Source organism: Pygocentrus nattereri, chromosome 15 (assembly GCF_015220715.1).
Source record: "Pygocentrus nattereri isolate fPygNat1 chromosome 15, fPygNat1.pri, whole genome shotgun sequence".
Taxonomy (NCBI): Eukaryota; Metazoa; Chordata; class Actinopteri; order Characiformes; family Serrasalmidae; genus Pygocentrus; species Pygocentrus nattereri.
Genome location: NC_051225.1, coordinates 28,460,829 through 28,482,335, shown reverse-complemented (window position 1 = coordinate 28,482,335; position 21,507 = coordinate 28,460,829). Strand labels below are relative to the sequence as shown.

At 38.9% G+C, this 21,507-nt stretch overlaps 1 protein-coding gene across 1 annotated transcript in view; it reads left to right on the top strand.

Moving 5' to 3' along the window:
• aspscr1 (ASPSCR1 tether for SLC2A4, UBX domain containing) overlaps positions 1-21,507 on the top strand; it is a 45,058-nt gene that overhangs the window by 8,089 nt on the left and 15,462 nt on the right. Inside the window, exons 4-12 of the mRNA XM_017724779.2 lie at positions 1,706-1,806; positions 5,174-5,231; positions 5,341-5,414; positions 6,378-6,942; positions 11,022-11,081; positions 12,786-12,925; positions 18,599-18,680; positions 19,366-19,432; positions 20,689-20,751. Of these exons, the coding sequence (XP_017580268.1) occupies positions 1,706-1,806; positions 5,174-5,231; positions 5,341-5,414; positions 6,378-6,942; positions 11,022-11,081; positions 12,786-12,925; positions 18,599-18,680; positions 19,366-19,432; positions 20,689-20,751 (1,210 nt within the window). The remainder of the gene's footprint in view (positions 1-1,705; positions 1,807-5,173; positions 5,232-5,340; positions 5,415-6,377; positions 6,943-11,021; positions 11,082-12,785; positions 12,926-18,598; positions 18,681-19,365; positions 19,433-20,688; positions 20,752-21,507) is intronic.

Here is a 21,507-nt window from a genome sequence, read left to right as displayed (position 1 = left end):
AGTTATCACCATTTTAGCCTTTGTAATGCCAATGTTTCGGAAGGCTACAATATGAAAATTTGTTCTCCAGAAGAATAAGATATTAAGGCTGTGTTGAGCTGAATACATTTCTCTGTTATACTAAACCAGGTGAATTTGGTGCTCTTGTATTGGTATTGACAGACATGTAATTAAACATATCACATATCAGCATCAGACCAGAATTCCTATATTAATGCATCAAATAAAAAAAATCTGTTTTGTCAATATCTTTCAGCCTTACTACAAATGCAGAAGAATGTGCTAATTAGCTGGGGAGAGAGTCTGTGTTGCAGGATGAACGCATGAAAGCAGACGAAAGTGTCTCTCGTTATTTGTGAGTGAAGGATCAAGGGGAAAGGGTCTCTGACCAGAACCTGACCGCGCCCACTGTAAAAACGCAGCGGGAAAAGTGGTAACCACGGCTTTCGCTCATGTTTACGGGATGTTGAAAGAGGGGAAAAAAATGCTCATCTGTGTCCAAGTGTGGCTGTGGTACATTTACCAAGCGCTGAATCATTACACCAGCACAATTCAAGTTATCCACAAAAAACCCTGGCCTTGATATGTTCTCTCTCTGTCCACTTTTCATGGACTGTTTATTTTGAGGGATACTTCCACAGGTCTTTTAGTAGTGGATGCATCATAATGAAGGAGGCGATTCAGCAGCGTTAATGTTTGAATGTAAGAATTGGATTATAACCGATTAGGGTAATATTTAGTGAATTATGCTCTCAATTTTTTGTCAATTTTTAAAAACCTAAATCTTTGCGCTTTGTGTATTTTTGTATTATCTATATTTCACTACTGTGTTGTTTCTCTTGTAACATTTGTGTGTGCATGTGTTTTTAAAATCTTTTGAATTCTAGAAAAATAGCGAGGTAAAAGGTAAAATGTGAGCATTGTTAATCTTTTTTTATAAGAATGTTTTAAGCTAGTTGAATCTTTGTGAGGTCTGTCTTTTTCACTTGTTAGGAATTTATTAAATGACTCTCATAATTATAAACAGGTATCACTGTGTTGTTTAAAGGGAAATGCATAGTTCAGTTGTTGGGCTGTAAACAAAGCCATTCACAGTAGTTTGATGTGAAATGGTTCAATGCAAAGATATTTACTGATTCAGATTTTTTAATTTATTAGTGGTGGTGATAGTAACCAGGGGTCACAACATGTACAACACAAATATAGCCATTTTATTTGCTGTCAACAACTGCTAGTGAGAGTTTATATGTAAATTTGACAACAAGAAAATAGAGGGAAATCTGAGAGGTTTTCTTAGGGATTCTTTTGACAAAGCCCTGCTAAAACCTTTTTGTAAATCTATAGTAAAATGACATTTCAGACATCAGTTACCGTGTTTATAACTATTACATGTTGTAAGAGAGTTTGTGTTTTAAAAGAGAGCTTTTAGAGGCATTAAACACCTCAGGCATCTGGGTCTTCATCTTGGTTCATATCTTAACCATTTAATGATACAGAAATGGTTAAAAAAATTGGTAAATTCCCATTTAAAACACCCAAATACATGTATTGATCTAACATCACATTCCATTATCCAGGTTGGTATCCATTAATTTCTGAAAGGCCAATTGAGACATGGAAAGCTCTTTTGAAAGCTGTCTGTGTCCTCAACACTTTTCAGCAGCTCAAATCATAACCGTGAATTCTGTGTGCTTGTCATGCTCAGGTGCGGATTGCGCTGCAGTTGGAGGATGGGTCTCGTCTCCAGGGTTCTTTCTCCAGTGGCCAGAGCTTGTGGGAACTGCTTGAACACTTTCCCCAAACCAGGTCTGTTGATGGTTGTGATGTTTGTGTCATTGTGTGTCTTTTACACTCATATATGTATGAAACTTTGATGTATATCTGTTTGTACAGATATTAGGCAGTGCATTCAGTGAGGTGCTCTTATTTCTCAGTTATTTTATTGCCACTTAATAAAAGGATAGTCGTTGGATTCCGTCAACAGTAAAGAATAGGTCAACAATAGAGTTCAAGACGAGGCAGCAGGTGCAAAACAAGAAGACATTATAAACAAAAAACCCCCTGCGACCCAGAAGGAGAAGCAACTTACAGTGTGTGTGTGTGTGTGTGTGAGAGAATTGTATAAATCAACCCTGATTTGGCCTGTCATGAATATTACAAAATCACCTGACCACATTTATTTGAGCTGTGGTACTAGAAGTTGGTAGTCCTCAATAATCTCAAACAGACATGCTTATGTGGTTTCTGACAATCTGACAATCTGATTGGTAAAACCTGTAAAAACTTTAGACGAAAATCATTCTCAAAGATATCTAACCAAGCAATGCTGTATTTTTGCTTGCAGTTCTTTTGTCCACATTGTTTCGATGAACAGTTGTTAAATGAAAAACAGTATGGATTTAGTTGTAAATCCAAACACAACTTGGAAACAGCATGGAAAAGGAGAACTTTCAGATTTCCAACAAAAAGTGATGGTGAAGGTGGAGTGTGTAGTATAAAACCGTTACATACACGCACATATCGTAGCATAATTATACACAACCCCTTGTGCTAAATAGCTAGTTGATTAACTGTTTGGTCCATCAGAGAGCAAATAATGTTGTTTATATTGCAAGTTTTGGTATGAGAAAGTTCTAGTTTGTTTCATGTGTCTATTTACTGCCCACAGTGTAAGCTTCCAAATAAAAAAAAAAAATAAAAAAAAATTATCTGACAAAAAAGTTGGCTATAAAGAAAATGCAAAGTAATCAAAAATCATGATTGGTGCATCACTAATTTTATATTTTACATTTTATTTTTTCCACAAAAGAACTCAACAAGTAAATTGAAAATTAGTTAAATTACAGTTAAAACTGTAAAAGTGATGTTAACTTATTTTGTAAATTAGTTGTATGCAAATTTGTATAAGTGTGTTTGTTGTTTTTATTATTTGTTATTATTTGCCTGTGCTATAATTAGCCTCATGATCCAATACTAGAATTAGATGAACAAGAAAGACAGTTCATTTGTTTATCACATTTATTTGTATGTCAGTTAATCAGCTAAAATTTCATGATAATGACAGGACTAATCTTTACAGCTTTGATGTGGCCAGTATGTGTGAATACTGCACATGCTTGTTTTCCAGCAGCTCAAAGATGTGTCTCTCTCTCTCTCTCTCTCTCTCTCTCTCTCTCTCTCTCTCTCTCTCTCTCTCTCTCTCTCTCTCTCTCTCTCTCTCTCTCTCTCTCTCTCTCTTCTTTCTTTCTTTCTTTCTTTCTTTCTTTCTTTCTTTCTTTCTTTCTTTCTTTCTTTCTTTCTTTCTTTCTTTCTTTCTTTCTTTCTCTCTTTCTTTCTTTCTTTCTCTCTTTCTTTCTCTCTTTCTTTCTCTCTCTCTTTCTTTCTCTCTCTCTCTTTCTCTCTCTCTCTATCTCTCTCTCTCTCTCTCTCTCTCTCTCTCTCTCTCTCTCTCTCTCTCTCTCTCTCTCTTATTGCTCTCATTCCACAACGTCTTTCTCATTGGGTCCCTCTCACTCCACTGGGTGGTTTGGCACCTGTTCTGAAGTCTTTCTCTTATTGGCTGGAGTGGGCTGGCCACCAGCCAGCATGTTCCGTTCTCAGTCTGCCTGCTTCTCATCACTGTGACATCACAACTCAATTTTTGCTCCCCCACCCCCATGGAAGCTTCCAGAATTGGACTGACTTGGAACATAGTGATCAGAGGAGAAATGAATTAAGCCAACTGTTTCCTTTGAAATGTCTTTGAGTTGTGTAATGAAAATATATTACACCTCACAGATGGAGGACACACACGAAATCTCAATCACACCACACACATGCTTGTTGACACTCTGTCTTACTCACTGTATTTCTCATAAAGAGCATCGTAAAAGGACTGAAGCATGACGTTATTGCACGTACACGTACACATTGAATATGCACTTAGTCACATTCTGTCTGATTCACAGATGACAAATTAGACACTTATTTGTCGCTGTGTGTTTATTTATTTGGAGTTTATTTGAAGGTATAAATTATGTGTTGTGTAATTTTTAAGTACAGACATGTTATTGATGGAGCCTATATTATGGTGTGTGTGTGTGTGTGTGTGTGTGTGTGTGTGTATATGTATGCATGTATATGTGTATGTATGTATGTATGTATGTATATGTGAACATAATAACAGGTCTTAAGTTCATAATTTAATTCAAACTCCAGATAAGGAAACAGTATTACAGAAACATCCTAACTAGTCAAAATTTCTTAAATACGGTCCCTAACATCTTAACTTCTATTTGAACTGTCTGTTTCTATTGTTTTGTGCAGTGACAGGTAAGATTTCCTAACTTGAGATAGGATGCTAAAACAGTCTGTTTAGTATAAGGGATGATGAGAGGTTCTAAAAGGATCATGTGAAAATGAAATTTTTTTTGGTACATTAAATTAAATGACCCTTATTAGTCCCACAACAGGGAAATTTCTCCTCTGCATTTTACCCATCGGTGCAGTAAAACACTGCATACACACTAGTGAACACACACACTAGGGGGCAGTAAGCACACTTGCCCGCAGCAGTGAGTAGCCCTATCCACGGCACTCGAGGAGCAGTTCGGGGTTAGGTGCCTTGCTTAAGGGCAATTTGATCACATACTTTCGGCTCAGGGAATCAAACCAGCGACCGCCTGGTTCACTAACCTCCAACCCATGACTGGACATAAACCCACACAAACATTATAAGCAGACATCATGCATATATATGTTGTTACATTAAGCAAACATGATGTTGTGGTGACTGCAGTGGTCCCACCATCTGACCTGGTGTGTTTTGATGGTGTCTAGGTTATTTCATTAGGAACTGTTAAGTTACTGCTGTGATGGATTCTTAATGTAATGCCAGCCCGTTTAATTTATAACTTTATTTTATAGAGTGATTTTACTTTAGAGAGGAAAAGCATCTATGATGCCAGGTGAACCAGACCAACAAGGGGGCCCTTATGGTCACCATACCACTATTGCATTGATTTGTTTTCAGTTTCCTGTCCAACCAAACAGGTCTTTTAAACAGGGGAAAAGAACACAAAAAATGAGAAATGTTGACAAGAGCACCAGGCTGTAGGCAGTGTGGACCCCTGTCTGTGTGTAAGTGTTTGTGCCCTCTATGTCATTGTTGTTTTGATTTCTCTGTTTTTAACAGGATATCTGAGCTGGGAGTGCCGGGACCTACACCAGTGTGTGTATACATGAGAGATGAGGTAGAATGTCTGGCTTTTCTTTTCATTCCTCCCTTCCCTCTCTGCTCCTTCCTCCCAGTAATGTTTTTAAGATGTGATAACGTGCTCATATTTGTATGTGTTTGTTTAGATCAGTGGGAAGGAAGCTCTTCAGAAGACCTCTCTGAGGTCACTGGGGCTGACCGGAGGCAGTGCCATAGTGAGGTCAGACATGCTTACTTTTAACTAAATATAAATAATCAGATTATTACAGTGAGCATCTTGTGAACATGCCGTCATGCTATAATGATAGTTTGGGGAAAAAAAATTAATTCACAGTTTTCTTCCTGACCTAAATGTGGTCAATCAGCCAAGATGTGTTTGATGTCTGAACTTTACTCTTTAGTTTTATGCTGGAGGTGTGGATGTAGCTAACAACTGATGCAAACTTATACCTCACCTGTCAGCACTGTGCATGCTCTAGAACTAAATAAGATTTCTATTATACTAAGATATTATATTATAGTATTTTTGACTTTTTGCCCAGTAAGAGACTATTACAATATCAAAAATGTTTATTCATTTAAAGTAGGAACAGCTACTTGTCCATGGAAACCCATTTCATAAAGCTCCCTATGCACAGATCATATGCCGATGTTGCTTCCAGAGGCAGTGGAACTTTGTAGTGAGTGATGCAACAGGAAATAGACACTTAATAGCACAGTTATAGTACTTATATTTGCGCCTGAGCAGATATGAAGGCAAAAAAAATTCTTAAACTGACTTGGTGGCGTCCTAGTTTAAAGTCACTTAACTCTTTAGTAAAACATTCTATTGCCAGTGTTTGCCTATGATTACATGGCTGTATTCTTTATTTTTATACTAAAATTAGCAATGAGTGTATCTGTGAAAATAGAGAATGTGTTTACAATATTTAGGATTGCTAGTATTTTTTTTTTAGTTATCCAGTGTGTTTTCCTGTTTTTTTAGATTTAAGTCTATTTCTTAGGCTAAAATTTATTACTTGTTAGCTACATTAGCTTTGTCGCTCCAGCACAAGAAAGAAGAGGCAAGCTTAGAACACATGTATTGGCAGACTGACTGCATTTGGGAAAAACTGTGATTTTTTTTAAATTACTTTCTATATTATCATTCTCAGCTAATGTTGTCGCTCTATATTTTTCTCAGGTATGTAGTAAAAGGGGGTAATGCTCTTGGGCCAGGTGAGCCCATGGAAACAGCTGCCACACCAACTGACACCGTTGCCATAGCAACCGCATCCCAACCGCCTCCTGAGCACCTTGAGGCACCCAGTGGGGTGTCCACTGCTGTTAGCTCAGCACTTCCAGATAAGCCAGAAGAGCCTGCACCTGCCCCAGTTCCTATGGAAAACCCCAACCCACCCTGTCAGAGCACTGAAACCGCTGTTCACATAAGCCAAGCGCTTCCTGTCCAACAGGAAGAGGAAGAGCCTCCTCAAGACCAACAGCAAGCTGTACGGCCCAAAATCAGGCAGGCTGTTAACCAGGAGCAACAGCAGTCAAGATCAAGTCCACAGGTGGATGATGAACAGCCAGGGCCATCCCACGCCAACTTACCCACACACAGTAACTTTGTGCCTTTCTCTGGTGGTGGACAGCGGCTGGGTGGATCTGGTGGTCTTCATCATTCTTCTTCATCATCATCCTCTTTATCACCACTCTCTAGTGGACCACCAAAAGCCAAGAAGGCCAAACCAAGCCATGAAGTCCAGGTGAGTGTGCCTAGGCAAAATTCAGTTAATTATTTAGTAAATTTTCTGAGGGGGGGACATGTAAAATGCAATTGGTATAAAAGTTATGGCTCAAACTCAGATTTTTCAAATTGTGTACCAGGTTTGTTCTGTGTAGAAGATATGATAACTTATGTTATACGCTTAGAAAATAAATTCACGAGGGGTGTTCTAACTTTTGCATTTGACTATATGCATCTGCATATCATTGTGCACACTGTGAACTAATCGCTGCTGGTTCAGCAAGAAGGTATATGTCAAGTGTGTGGAGTTGGATTGAATAATTGTGGTGCCTTTAAAATTAAGGATGCACAATGAAACCAGAAAATTATCAGTATTGGCAGATTTGTTGTCAAAGAACAAATGTTTAGATTGGACCCATATTTAAAACCGATATTGATGGTGTACAGTACTGTGCAAAAGTCTGAAATCACCCTTAAATTTTTATTTCCAGTCAAAATGGCCATTGAGTACAAGTTATTCATTTTTGAAGAGATATTTCTGAGGAGATTAAACACAAGATAATCCACTTGCGTAAAGAAGGGAAGGTCAAAAAATAAGTGAACAAAAACAGACATTTTCAAAACTGGAACTAATAATATAGAGAAAATGGAACTTCTAACAACCATGCAAGCTCACCAACACTCACTATCACATAAACAATAGTACTTAAAATTGAACGAAGTAGCAATGCACAGTCAGGGGACGAAAGAAAAAGCTAAAATATGGTGCATGTGTGCTGCTGTGAATCACCCTGTAAAGCCTAAGAAAATAATGAAAAAGTAAGAGGCATTGGGTCGCATTACACCTGAGTTTTTACTTCATGTATTAATGTCATGCCCACAGGCTCAAATACAAGGTCAGCTCGATGTGTTTAGGTCTCAAATGCAAAATCACCGTTATAATGATGACAATAGTAGACAATCCTTCACTATGTTTTGAGTTTTCTTTGCACACTCACAATCCTTGATTCATCTGGAGGGATCTGAAGCACAGCCAGTACAAAATGTTCTTCTGCGTGTTGCATGCAATTACAGATTTTCACAGGAGAGGTCTCCAAATCTCTAAAACTTACATATTACAGCTTTAATGGCCATTTTGACTAGAAATTAAATAAAGGAAGGGTGGTCTCTGACTTTTGTACAGTACTGTGTATATTGTACTCTGGACGAGCAGAATAATTCAGTGACTCTGGTCTGCTGCACTACTATATCTACATTTGTATTAATTTTATTTATTGTGCTGAATTTGTAAATGTTATATATTTCCGTAGTGCTAATCTGTATAGACATAGTCCCAGTTTGTACATTTATTAAAATGTCAGCATCAGATATGAAAAATATCCTATAAAAGCATCTGCAGTTCTTATATCGAAATGTCTCTCAGAGAAATGCAGAAAGAAGGAATTTTTGCATTCCAGGGTGAGTGCTTATGTACATAGAGCAATATATATATTTTTTTTCTCGCAGTGTTTTGATTGAAATGCACAGCATGTGGTTGACCCCTGCCTGCCAAATGTTTCAGTGCAGCACACATATAATCTTCACTCTGTTCCACAAATGAGGGAGTGCTTTCAGCTCCTGTTTAGAGTTAACCAACTGCTCCTCTTTCTTTGTCTTTTTGATTAAAGCTTAGAAGACATGCTTACCAACCTCAACCAAGCCTCCCCTCCTTCTTAAAGCTCCAGAATAGATTTGTTTCTATAATGTTTCACATAGTGGGTGTGATCTTTGATCTAATGGACCATTGCTTTTATTAATCATCCATATATGGGTTTTGATATCATACTATTGAGATTTTTTTTTAAGATTAACTGTGAGTAACAGTAACAGAATAATTTACTATTGATTTTTAGCTTCCCTGAGTGGCTATCCTCATGAACGGTTTTATTTTGTTGACGTGCACTAACACACCAGCCGCTGGTTGGTTGCTTGATTGCTAACATATTGTTTGCTGTATCTGCTTATGCTGGCGATGGCTTTGAAGTGCTGTTGTGGTGGAAAAGAGACTTCAGGCTGTTGTGTCTACTCAAATATGTCTCAGCAGAAGTCACATGCGCAAACACAGTTTGCATGCACACTAAGGATGGGCAATATTTCTGCATGTTATAATCATTAGGATAGAATATGTCACACTGGGCTTTTCTGAATCTCTCAAGGGTATCGTCAGTACTTCAGTATCATTGAGAAGACAGACATAGGACCACTTATCAATAACAGACTTGAACTTGAGTTGAATTTATGGTTCTGTATGAGCATTCTGTGGTCAGGAACACTCATTTTACTTCATTTACACAGTCAGAAGCGAGTTGCCTTGTGAGTTAGTGTCCTTCAGAGTGACACAAGGTAAACACATACTTTTTATGCCTAATTGTAGTATGGTGTGATTTATACCGAAACAATTTAAAGTATTAGGATTGTCATTGTCTTTGAACCTGTATGGCACAAATAACGCAGCATACATACAGTTCAACACGTTAATTCCCTCACATCTAGGGGTATTACAATACACGTTAGTAATGATATTTTCATCATGGGTGTGGTAAAATGATACACTCCACTGATTTACAGTATGTACAGGAACGGTTTCTATAGTTAACAGTTTTACACTGTGCACGATATGACTTTTGTCCTTTTTTGGGATTTTTTTTTTTTCTCCAAATTTAGATCAGACAGCCAAACACACTCAAAGGACAGCGCCAACCATTGTTACGCCAGACAGTGCTGATTAGCATCGTGTTGAGTGATTGGGGAGAGCCTTTTTTTTTTTTTTCGAATTTGCAAACTGATGTCTTCACTTCAAGTTCATGAAGCATTTTTAACCACTGAAAGTACAAGAAGAATGTCAGAGAAAGACGATGAAATAGATTCATCAATGATAAATTGATCATTTTTCTTTTACCCATTGCTTAAAGTACTTTTAAGATGAAAACTCTGGGTAACAGCCCATTCTGCTAAAAAAAAAAAAAAAAAAGAAAAGAAAAAGAAATTCAATAAACGGAACGAAGCAATCCTTTGAATTCCTAAAGGAGCTTTGCTGCAGTGCTCTGTGTGTGCATTTGTGCATGTGGTAGCGCTCAAGGCTCTGTTTCAGCTAGCATCAGCTATTTCAAAGCTCAGAGTATTAAAATGAGTGATCAAACTACAGGAACAACCTTTAACTCATACAATTTCATAGCTTGATGGGCTTTTTTTCTGTGAAAACGTTTTGTTGCTCCTTAAGGCAAATATAGTTATAAATATATATATTTTTATTGTCACAGAAAACGTGGTTTTAAATAATGAAACAATTCAACAATTTTCTCAATTTATTTTACCGCATTTTTAAAAATTCCTTATTGTCCCAACCCTGGATAGATTAAATTATTTTGTGTTTCCTAATTGTTATATTATGAAATAAAAACGGTTTGTTTATTTAATTAATAAATGAAATGTCTTTTTTTAAATATGGCACTGCTTTTTGCTGGTGCATTGTGTGTGTGATCCAGCTTTTTCACAAACCTCAGAAAAAACAAATATTGTAATACATGTCATGTTTTGGGAAAATGTCTTCAATTTGAATTGAAGACATTTTCCCAAAAATGTGGTCTTCTTTTTTTTCCCCCAAGCCCCCCCCCCCCCCCCCCCCCCCCCCCCCCCCCCCCCGCATGCAAACTGAGGCAGACCTAAAAAATCTTTAGTTAAACACTCACTTGAGTTCAGTCAAAATCTTGTATGCAACTAATCATTCACATGACAGTGTTCATCTGTCTTTCTCTCTCTGTCTCTCATTCTGTTTCCTTGCTTTCCCTGAGTTAAACCCACACTAAATAGGTTTGTCAGTATAAAGCCTCAGCCTGTCGCTCTGTTTCTGTAATTATGGGACATCATCGCTTATCCTCAGCCTTCAGCCACCATAGCCTTCGCAGCAGCCGCACTGCCACTACTCTGTCTGGAATAGAAAGACGCAGCCTTGTCATTTGCCCCTCGTCCACTGTTGGACGGGCGTTTCTGAGGTTTTTCCCTGTCTACTCCTTTTTTTAGTGGCCTTTAATGTTCTTTTTCTCTTTTGTTTGTTTTCAGAGTTCAAGTAGTGCCAGGTTTGGAGCAAAGGATTCAGTGGAAGGAGAGGAATATCTGGAGGTAAAAAAAAAAAAAAGACTGTCCGTCCATCCATCTAGCCATCAATCCATCCTTTACCTGAATAGGCTTTGTTGATAATGCAAGATGAGCGATTTCTCATCTGCAGAATTATTGAGATAAACACAATTATTGTGATCCATATTCAGTTAAGAGCCATTCCATACACCTCTCATTTTTCCCCAGTAGTAATTACCATATAATTATGGGCTAGCTTCTAGTACTACTTAATCATTTATGAGAATAACAATATTCAGTATAGGTAACACTGTTAACAACCAGCGATTCTCTGTTTCATTTTCTTTGTTTTATTTGCATGTGCCCCAGAATTTTTACCAGCCTTAAAATATGTATATGTGTGATTAATTAGTTGATAATGTTCTGTTTTTGGTACCTATAATTATTTATGATCTTTTCTGTTGTGTACGATTTTAAATTAACAATTCTTAATTATAGATTGATGATTGTACAATAGGATTGGCTAAATAAAGATCACATGACATGATAAATGAAATACTAATTTGCATAACATCAACAATCATTTCAATCATAAATAATAAATTATTTAAATGATCAGTAATACCATTTAGCAGTCCTTACAGGTTGTTGACTGAGTCATATGTCCTGGAGTTGTATTAGCTGAACTCTGCGCTGTTAAAAAAATAAAATAAAATAATAATAATAATAATCCATTACAGTCTTTGAGTGACAGCAACAATACACAATAAAATACACTACTGTTCAATAAATAATTAAATTTATTATTCATTATAATTACAGTCAGCAAGTGAAAAACAAGTTCACACATCCTCCACTGAGAACACACATCTGTATTTTTTTCTTGCACATGTTCTGAATATTTGCTGCATTTAACATATTGTGAAAAAATTTAAACATAAAATGTGACTTCTGAAAAAGTTATGGCATGTTTTATGTGTTGTGTTTTATTTTTTTTACCGATATGTTAAAATTAAACTGGGAACTACATTTGCAGAAAATTTGACAGGGGGTGTTTGGACCTTTGCATATAACTGTTCTTAAGTTGAGCTTATACAGACTTCAGCTGATGCATGCGGTCATATGTGTGTATATTAAGTAGTTTTATTACAGTTTCAAACAACCAGCCAGTCCGATTTTTGAATTAGTTTTATAGGTTTATACTTCCAATTTTACTCCAGATAGACAGAAATAAAGAGTGAAGATGATTGTGTTGATCAATGACGCACTTGGCGCCCAGTGGTACTGCAGTTGTCATGCTAACAGGGTAGCACAAACTCCTAAACACCAGCACAGCAAACACACATACATGGACTTAATGAAAGTCTAGAAAATTCAGTTCAAATTTAGTTTACCTCAGCTTCTCACAAGGATCTATAGATAGAGCTCAGTCAGTCCGGTCATAAGCAGGGATTGACGACCATAATGCATTTTCCTTCATACTGTGATGTATTTCCTCTGGGCTAGCTCAGTGATAGGTGGGGATGATGGAAGGGGGGAGGTTAAACATGACATTAGTGGTTAATATTATTTTCCCACCCACTCATGCATAGTAATGTAATCAAAAATCAGAGGATTTGCGCAAGTCATTGCATTTTTATTATGAGAAAACAAACCTTTGTTTTATAAATGCTGTCATGGTTATCATGATTAATATGTCCAGGGACCATTCTTATAATGTGCTTGACTTCTGCTGCTCTCATTCTTCAGTTGCTGGACAGGGAGCCACTCATCTACCACCTGGACTCAGCAGTCCGGCGTAGCAGTGGCGATGAGGAGTTGACAGATGAGTTCTTCGAAGTGACTGTGGATGATGTGAGGAAGAGGTTCTCACAGCTGAAGAGTGAGAGGTGTGTGTGCATACTGGGAAACCTGAACTAACTTGCAATTTGGACCTTTTAGCTCTGCCTACTTAGATTTTTTTGTTAATTTGCATAATGTGCAAAACTTCCTAGGTTTTTCGCTTAGTTCTCATAAAACTTTTATTGAAAAATTCCTGAATCTCAGTCATGTGAACATTTTGACTTTTTTAAGCATGTGGCTACCATATTTATTGGTTAATTAGCATATAATTAATCAGTTCATTAATCAAGCATAGAAGTGATCAGCCATCTAAAATTGTTTACTGTATGAGCAAAAATATGGACAAGCTGATGAGCTCTGAGGACTGTGTTGAGGAACTTTGTTGAGAATGCTGTAGAGAGTCTGAGGAAAAAGCTTTTATGAAGACGATAGAATGACTTTTCATAGAAACTTTGATGAGGTTTTTGAGGCAGGAGAGGAAGGGAGGGATTCAGAGTGGAGGTCTTGAACCCAAAGGAGGCAAAGTTGAGGGTAAGTGAGGCAGATAAAGAGAGAGAGAGGCATGAGTTTTTGTGGTTTGGTGATCTTTGCCCTTTCCCCTCCATACATGCTGTGCTCTTCAAACAGGCTTTCATTTGAGAGAAGGAGAGTTATTCTGGCTCTAAATTACTGCCTTCAACCCCACTCATACACACACAGCGGTGGAAAACATCTCTCTCTCTCTCTCTCTCTCTCTCTCTCTCTCTCTCTCTCTCTCTCTCTCTCTCTCTCTCTCTCTCTCTCTCTCTCTCTCTCTCACATCGTTCTTTTTTGTTTTCTTGCTGTCTTTCCGCACTGTCCCCACTTACTTTCTCATTCATTTTTTTACGATCGTCTCTCAAAGCAGCCAGTATGAAGAGACTACCAGAGATGAGTGTGTGCATGTTTTCGTTTGGTATGCGTGCGTAATGCCATTTGAGTGCTACCGCAGCAGACATGTGTCTGTGACCAAAGGCCTCATCTCCGTCTCGCTCTTTGAACTGCTCACCGAGCGTGTTTGTCTGTCTTTGTACAGTGTGTATCTGTCTGTTTAGTTTGTGTATTTTTTTTTGTTTTTTTTGTACTGGTGTGAATAGAATTGCATCTGTGTAGTTTTGTGTGAGAGGGTTTCTTTGGATGTTTGTGAGGCAAGGAAAAAATGCTACTGCTCACCAAGCCTTCAGGGAAAGAGTACAGTACAGAATTCTTATGCTGATTTTAGATGGTGAAACTTTCATGCAACTTTAGTTGCTTGAAACTTACATGAAATTAAGTTGCGCTTGAGTGACATTAATTTATGACATTAACATTTTGAGATGGTAACAGCACTTATAGGAATTCTACTTTGTTTTAGGGCAGTGACACACCAAGCTGTCTCTCCTCCATATGACATCGCCAGGCTGTTAGTGTACATCGGTAGTAGGGTTTATCTGACGATTAATTATCATATAAATAAGTGCAGTTAACATATCTTTTTTGTTAAGTGTATGCAGCTATTAAAGTACAATGGACAAATGAACTAATTAGCCGTCTTGCTTCCTAGCTGTGTTTTTTTTTCTCAAAAGTGAAAATATAAGCACAAAGCAAAATGTTTATTCTGCTAGCAAACATGCTAAATACCTAACACATAAACAAGATTGTAATAATTCTGACAGGCCTAGTTTGGGTGGTATGTCCCACAACATTGGCTGTAGTTGGCCTTTGTAGGTATTTTGGCCAGTTGAACATGTTGAATCAGTTTTGAGAGCATAGTGAATTGGCACAGGAGAAGAGAAATGAAACGAAGGCCAGTAAACAAAACTTTCATGAGGGCACGCATAAGAGTAGCCTTATTTTTCAACACCAGCGCAGGGGGCAATGTTTTATCACTACCACATGGGGTTTTATTGTATTGAGCAGTATTTGAATGTTGTGTTCTCAACGAGAAAATGACACAAAGGCTCTAAAGGTGCTCTGATAAAACAAAGGGATGGTCATTCGTTCATACCCTTAGTGCACATTGTATTTCTCTGTTTGTCTGTCAAACTTTCACTTTTAAGTATGTAAGCTTTATTACCCAGCTAACAGTGTGTTATTTTCACTTTCTCAAACTAAATTTTGCTAAAACTCACAACTGACAAGCCTTTAAAAATGATCGTACAATATATTCTTTACTTTTCATGTGGCAGTTTTACAGTTTAATCTGTGACCTTCTACTATAGAACGTTCTTCTGTTTTGTGCAGGCATGTTACGGTTTAGATCAGTTGCATGCGTTTTTGCGTACAGATGCCCTGTTAAATTTGTGAACATTGATATCTATCAATAGAAATGGTACACAAATATGGAGAATAATAAGTTTAAGAACATTTTCCCACTTTTGTAATATTACCATTTCGAGACACAAGTGATGTGTGTGTGTGTGTGTGTGTGTGTGTGTGTGTGTGTGTGTGTGTGTGTATATGCATACACTGTGTGGCCAAAAGTATGTGGATCTTCTATTTATTGAATTCAGGTGTTTCAGCCAAACACACTGTTTGCTAATAGCTTGGGGATGCAGAATGCTGAGGTGCATAGCATGTTAAAAACCACACATCCTCTGTTGCATCACTTACCGCAGAGTTGCAGGCTGATTCTGGAAGTAACAGCGCAAGAACTGGTGGTTTGAAGCTTAATGAAATGAGCCATGTCAAGTGTCGGCTCGAGTGGTGCAGAAGCGCACTACCACTGGAGTTGGGAGGAATGGACCCATGTTAAAAACACTCCTCTGGAGTGATGAATCACGCTTCTCTATATGATAGTCTAATTGTTGAATCCGGATTTGGCAGATGCCAAAATGCATATTGTCAACAGTAAAGTTTGGTGAAGGAGAGATGGTCTGTGGCTGTTTATCAGAGACAGTTTGTTTTTTATCAGAGAGGGTGATGGTAATGCTGCAGCGTACAATTATATGCTTCATACTGTGACAGTAGTTTGAGGAAGGCCCGTTCCTGTTCCAGCATGACTGTGCTCCTGTGCCCAAAGTAAGCTCCATAAAGACATGGTTTAATATGTTTGGTGTAGAGAAACTTCATGTGGCCTGCATAGAGTCTTGACCTCAACTCCACTGAAATTGGGAATGCCGATTGCGAGCCAGACCTTCTTCTCCAACATCTGCACCTGACCACAGAAATGCTCTTTTGTCTGAATGGGCAAAAATTCCTACAAACACACTTCAAAACTTGTAGAAAGCTTCCCAGAAGAGTGGAAGCTGTTGTAACCACAAAGGGCTGGGAGCATCGCTGTGTCAGTGGAGTGGAATGGGTCCATCAAATATACATAGATCAGGTGGCCACATACATACATGCATGCATACATACATGCATGCATACATACATACATACATACATACATACATACATACATACATACATACATACATACATACATACACGGCCAAAAGTGTGTGTGTGTGTGTGTGTGTGTGTGTGTGTGTGTGTGTATGTGTATGTATATATGTAAATCAAACTTCTGTGAAATCAAACTGTCCACTTAGGAAGCAACACTGATTGACAATCAATTTCACATGCTGTTGTGCAAATGGAATAGACAACAGGTGTAAATTATTGGCAATTAGCAAGACACACTCAATAAAGGAGTGGTTCTGCAGGTGGAGACCACAGACCACGTCTCAGTACCTTTCTGCTTTCTGGCTGATGTTTTGGTCACTTTTGAATGTTGGTGGGGCTTTCACACTCGTGGTAGCATAAGACAGACTCGACAACCCATACAAGTGGCTCAGGTAGTGCAGCTCATCCAGGATGGCACATCAATGCGAGCTGTGGCAAGAAGGTTTGCTGTGTCTGTCAGCGTAGTGTCCAGAGCCTGGAGGCACTACCAGGAGACAGGCCAGTACACCAGGAGACGAGGAGGAGGCCGTAGGAGGGCAACAACCCAGCAGCAGGACCGCTACCTCTGCCTTTGTGCAAGGAGGAACAAGAGGAGCACTGCCAGAGCCCTGCAAAATGAGGCCTCCAGCAGGCCACAAATGTGCATGTGTCTGCACAAACGGTTAGAAACCGACTCCATGAGGATGGTATGAGGGCCCGACGTCCACAGATGGGGGTTGTGCTCACAGCCCAACACCATGCAGGACACTTGGCATTTGCCAGAGAACACCAGGATTGGCAAATTCGGCACTGGCGCCCTGTGCTCTTCACAGATGAAAGCAGGTTCACACTGAGCACATGTGACAGACGTGACGGAGTCTGGAGACGCCGTGGAGAGCGATCTGCTGCCTACAACGTCCTTCAGCATGACCGGTTTGGCAGTGGGTCAGTAATGGTGTGGGGTGGCATTTCTTTGGAGGGCTGCACAGCCCTCCATGTGCTCGCCAGAGGTAGCCTGACTGCCATTAGCTACCGAGATGAGAGCCTCAGACCCCTTGTGAGACCATATGCTGGTGCAGTTGGCCCTGGGTTCCTCCTAATGCAGGACAATGCTAGACCTCACGTGGCTGGAGTGTGTCAGCAGTTCCTGCAAGATGAAGGCATTGAAGCTATGGACTGGCCAGCCCGTTCCCCTGAATCCGATTGAGCACATCTGGGACATCATGTCTCGCTCCATCCACCAACGCCACGTTGTACCACAGACTGTCCAGGAGTTGGCGGATGCTTTAGTCCAGGTCTGGGAGGACATCCCTCAGGAGACCATCCGCCACCTCATCAGGAGCATGCCCAGGCGTTGTAGGGAGGTCATACAGGCATGTGGAGGCCACACACAATAATGAGCCTCATTTTGACTTGTTTTAAGGACATCACATCAAAGTTGGATCAGCCTGTAGTGTGTTTTTCCACTTTCACTTTGTGTGTGACTCCAAATCCAGGCCTCCATTGGTTAATAAATTTGATTTCCATTGATTATTTTTGTGTGATTTTGTTGTCAGCACATTGAACTTTGTACAGAACAAAGTATTCAATGAGAATATTTCATTCATTCAGATCTAGGATGTGTTATTTGAATGTTCCCATATATATATATGTATATATTTTATACATTGTATAAAAACAAGCATAAGAGTGTGTGTGTGTGTGTGTGTGTGTATGTATGTATGTATGTATGTATGTATGTATGTATGTGTGTGTGTGTGTCTTTCAAGTCGTCATGTTATTTTGGTTCTAAACGTGGAATCCAGCTTGGGTAGATATTGAAGAGTTAGTCTGAAGCGGCATGTCACTTCTGCCCTCCAGCGCTCAGCGGGGGACATCTCGGGGCTCTAATTGACTGATTTGTAATCTTGTTTATTTTGGATAGGAGCCAGACACCCTGAGGTGTTCCACCCGTTTTCCTTAATTGGCAGTGAGCTTGCTGTTGCCCCATTGGTGGATCAGACAGGCTGATGGCATGGTTTCTGCTATGTAATTGGTTCCAATTATGAACCATAGAATTAAGGAACCGCAAGGATCTGTCTATGTCTGGCCTGCCTTTACACACACACACACACACATGCACACACAAAGCAGTAAATGTCAGAGTCTGGAATGGTATTAATCATATGTGTGATGGGCAATCAGATGCCTTTCTCCATAATCGTTTCTTTTACTCTTGTGCGCCAAACAGATCTTTTCATCTCTCTCCAGTACTTCCAGTACTGGTTTCATGTTTACTGTCTTCATGTTTTAGTGAACAGTTCACTTAATGTTTCTCTCACTCTTACTCTCACTCTCACTTTCATTCTCTTTCTAAGGAGGGCATTGGAGGAGGCCCCTCTGATAACTCAGGCTCTGAGGGAGGCTCAGATGAAAGAGAAAATGGACCGGTATCCCAAAGTGAGATTTTTTTCACATCTCAGCACATAAGAACTAGAAACCCTAGACACCTACAGCCACTTCTCACCACCTATTATAGACTGTTGTCTGTGGTTTACTAGTTGTCTTTTTCTGCTTATGTTGTTCTTTCATTACTGTATTACCGATATTTTGTCGAGTCACCCTTTAGTGCTGTCAAAGTTAACATGTTAAATTATTAACAGCACATATTTTAATGCTGTAAATACATTTTCCTAGTTTAACCCTTAGAACCATACTCTTGTGCAAAGAAAATAGGTCAAGCCCATACTAAACAAAATAAATTGGTTTTGTCTTTTGGGCAGGTCAGAGACCAGATTTAAAATTTGGATTGGGGTTTTATATTAAACACAAAGTAGCTTGGCAGATTTTTAAAACTGTTTGTAACCATCAGTGCTGACTGGAATAGTGTCTTCTTTCCGTAAAAGTTTATCTTCAAATTTACCCACTGACTTCAACATTTAAAAAAACAAAGGGAAAGCAAACCCATCATAAATTACTTAATCTGTCTAATTCTTCCCCACGACCCTGAGGGAGAAGTCCAGGGGAGATGCTTTACTTTTTTAGTAGTACTAGTCCGGAGACTAACAGCAGTTTAATGTAAAGGGAGTTACAATATTCTAAATGGTCATTTCCCTTATTTATTTGTAATGGTTTTATGTAACAGGTGGTGCTGAGAGTCCAGTTTCCTGACAGGAGAGTACTCCAGGGCTTCTTCAGACCACAAGAAACAGGTTTGAGTGTCTTTCATGACCAATGGAAATTGTGCTTTAAAATGGAAAACAATGCCACATTAAAGTGTGGTCTTATTTTCACGTAAAAAATGACCAGGGACCTCCCAACTTTTGCATATGACTGTATATATATTAGGAGCTGCAAAAAAATTACAGATTTTAAAAAATGCTTACAAGAGACTTTGAGTATATGACATTTATGATTTTACAAATGTGTTTTTGAATAACAGTTAATATATTACATTTGATATAATTTGAAGTACAGGGTGGGCCATTTATATGGATACACCCAAATAAAATGGGAATGGTTGGTGATATTAACTTCCTGTTAACTTCCAACAAACTTATTGAGAATTTCACAAGAAAAACAACGGTGTGCTTGGTTTTAACGTAACTTTTATTCTTATAAAATAAGTTATTTACAAGTTTCTGACCACTTATAAAATGTGTTCAAAGTGCTGCCCATTGTGTTGGATTATCAATGCAACCCTCTTCTCCCACTCTTCACACACTGATCACCGCAGAAGAAATGCTAGCACAGGCTTCCATCTGTAGTTTCAGGTGCTGCACATCTTGTATCTTCACAGCATAGACAATTGCCTTCAGATGACCCCAAAGATAAAAGTTTAAGGGTCAGATCGGGAGACCTTGGGGGCCATTCAATTGGCCCACAACGACCAATCCACTTTGGAAGCTGGCACGTTCCCTGAGTTTTTCCAGCAAGATGGTGCACCACCACATTATGGGTGTCAGGTCCGAGCATTCCTAGATGAACAGTTTCCTGGAAAGTGGATTGTTCGTCGTGGGCCAGTTGAATGGCCCCCAAGGTCTCCCGATCTGACCCCCTTAGACTTTTATCTTTGGGGTCATATGAAGGCAGTTGTCTACCTCCATAGTATTCAAGCCTCCTGTTGCAGATTCTTCACTGAGCGCTTGTCTTATTGTCTGATCATTTAAAGTGCTTCCACACATGATTTTTTTTTTCCTGCTACATCTCTGCTGATTTACCCACAATGTTTGTTGTGCTCTAAAGATGATGTGTTTGGCTGGCATCAACTGTAATTTACATTCTTTTTACCAATTTCCATATAGTAACAATAACTGTTCTATCAAAGACTTTTGCAAATGAAATTTATTTTAAGATACAATTTTTTTAACATCAACATAACATTAACAAATTTAATAACATCAAAACAAATGGATCCTCAAGTATTCAAGTCATCTAGAAATGACCATTGTGTGTTTTCTGCTTTTAGTTGCTGCACTGAAGGAGTTTGTCAGATCTCATCTGCAGGATCCAGAGCTCCACTTCTACCTGTGTAAGTGTAAAGACACACACTCACACATGCTTGCACACACGCAGAACAGGTTTGATGTTGACTTTCACTCTAACACCAGTCACTCGACTCAACTTCTTTCTCTCAGTGTGTCATTTTAGCTTCAGTTGGCTGGAATCAGGCCTATGTTGGCTGATGGCAAATGATGGCTCATTTGACCTGCTAACTAAGCTATCGTTTGCCTAGCCAAAACACTACAGTCCCAAACACCACAGAACAGATTTGACTCGGTCACTCCAGCACCAGTCACTTGGCTTATTTTTTTATCATGTGAACCTAGCTAGATTAGTTAGAATCAAACCTATACTTTGTTGTGTTTATAAGAAAGTCACTTGGCGGCCAATTTGCAACACCGCGAGGCAGTTATTTCTAGCCATAAAAAAAGACCAAGCTCCCATCACTTTAAATGGAGAGATACTGAAATACTCGAAACACTCTAAACTGATGGTCAAATTAGTTTCAGAAACATCTTCAGGTTAAAATCTGACAAAAACGTCATAAACTGTTTGTAGCATTTGGCTCACAAAAAAAAAAATGTTTTCTGACTACTGAACTGGCACAGATCTCCGCAGCGGGAGGTGGGCTTTCACCACTTGCATCATAACCAGCAAACTGACTGCCTTTTTTATCTTGAAGAGTAAGACTTTATCTGCAAATAGGCAAATATTGAGTATTATGAGCTTTGCCATGCATATTTCAACTACTGACCGGTGTCTTCATTTACAATGCCTCTGGTGG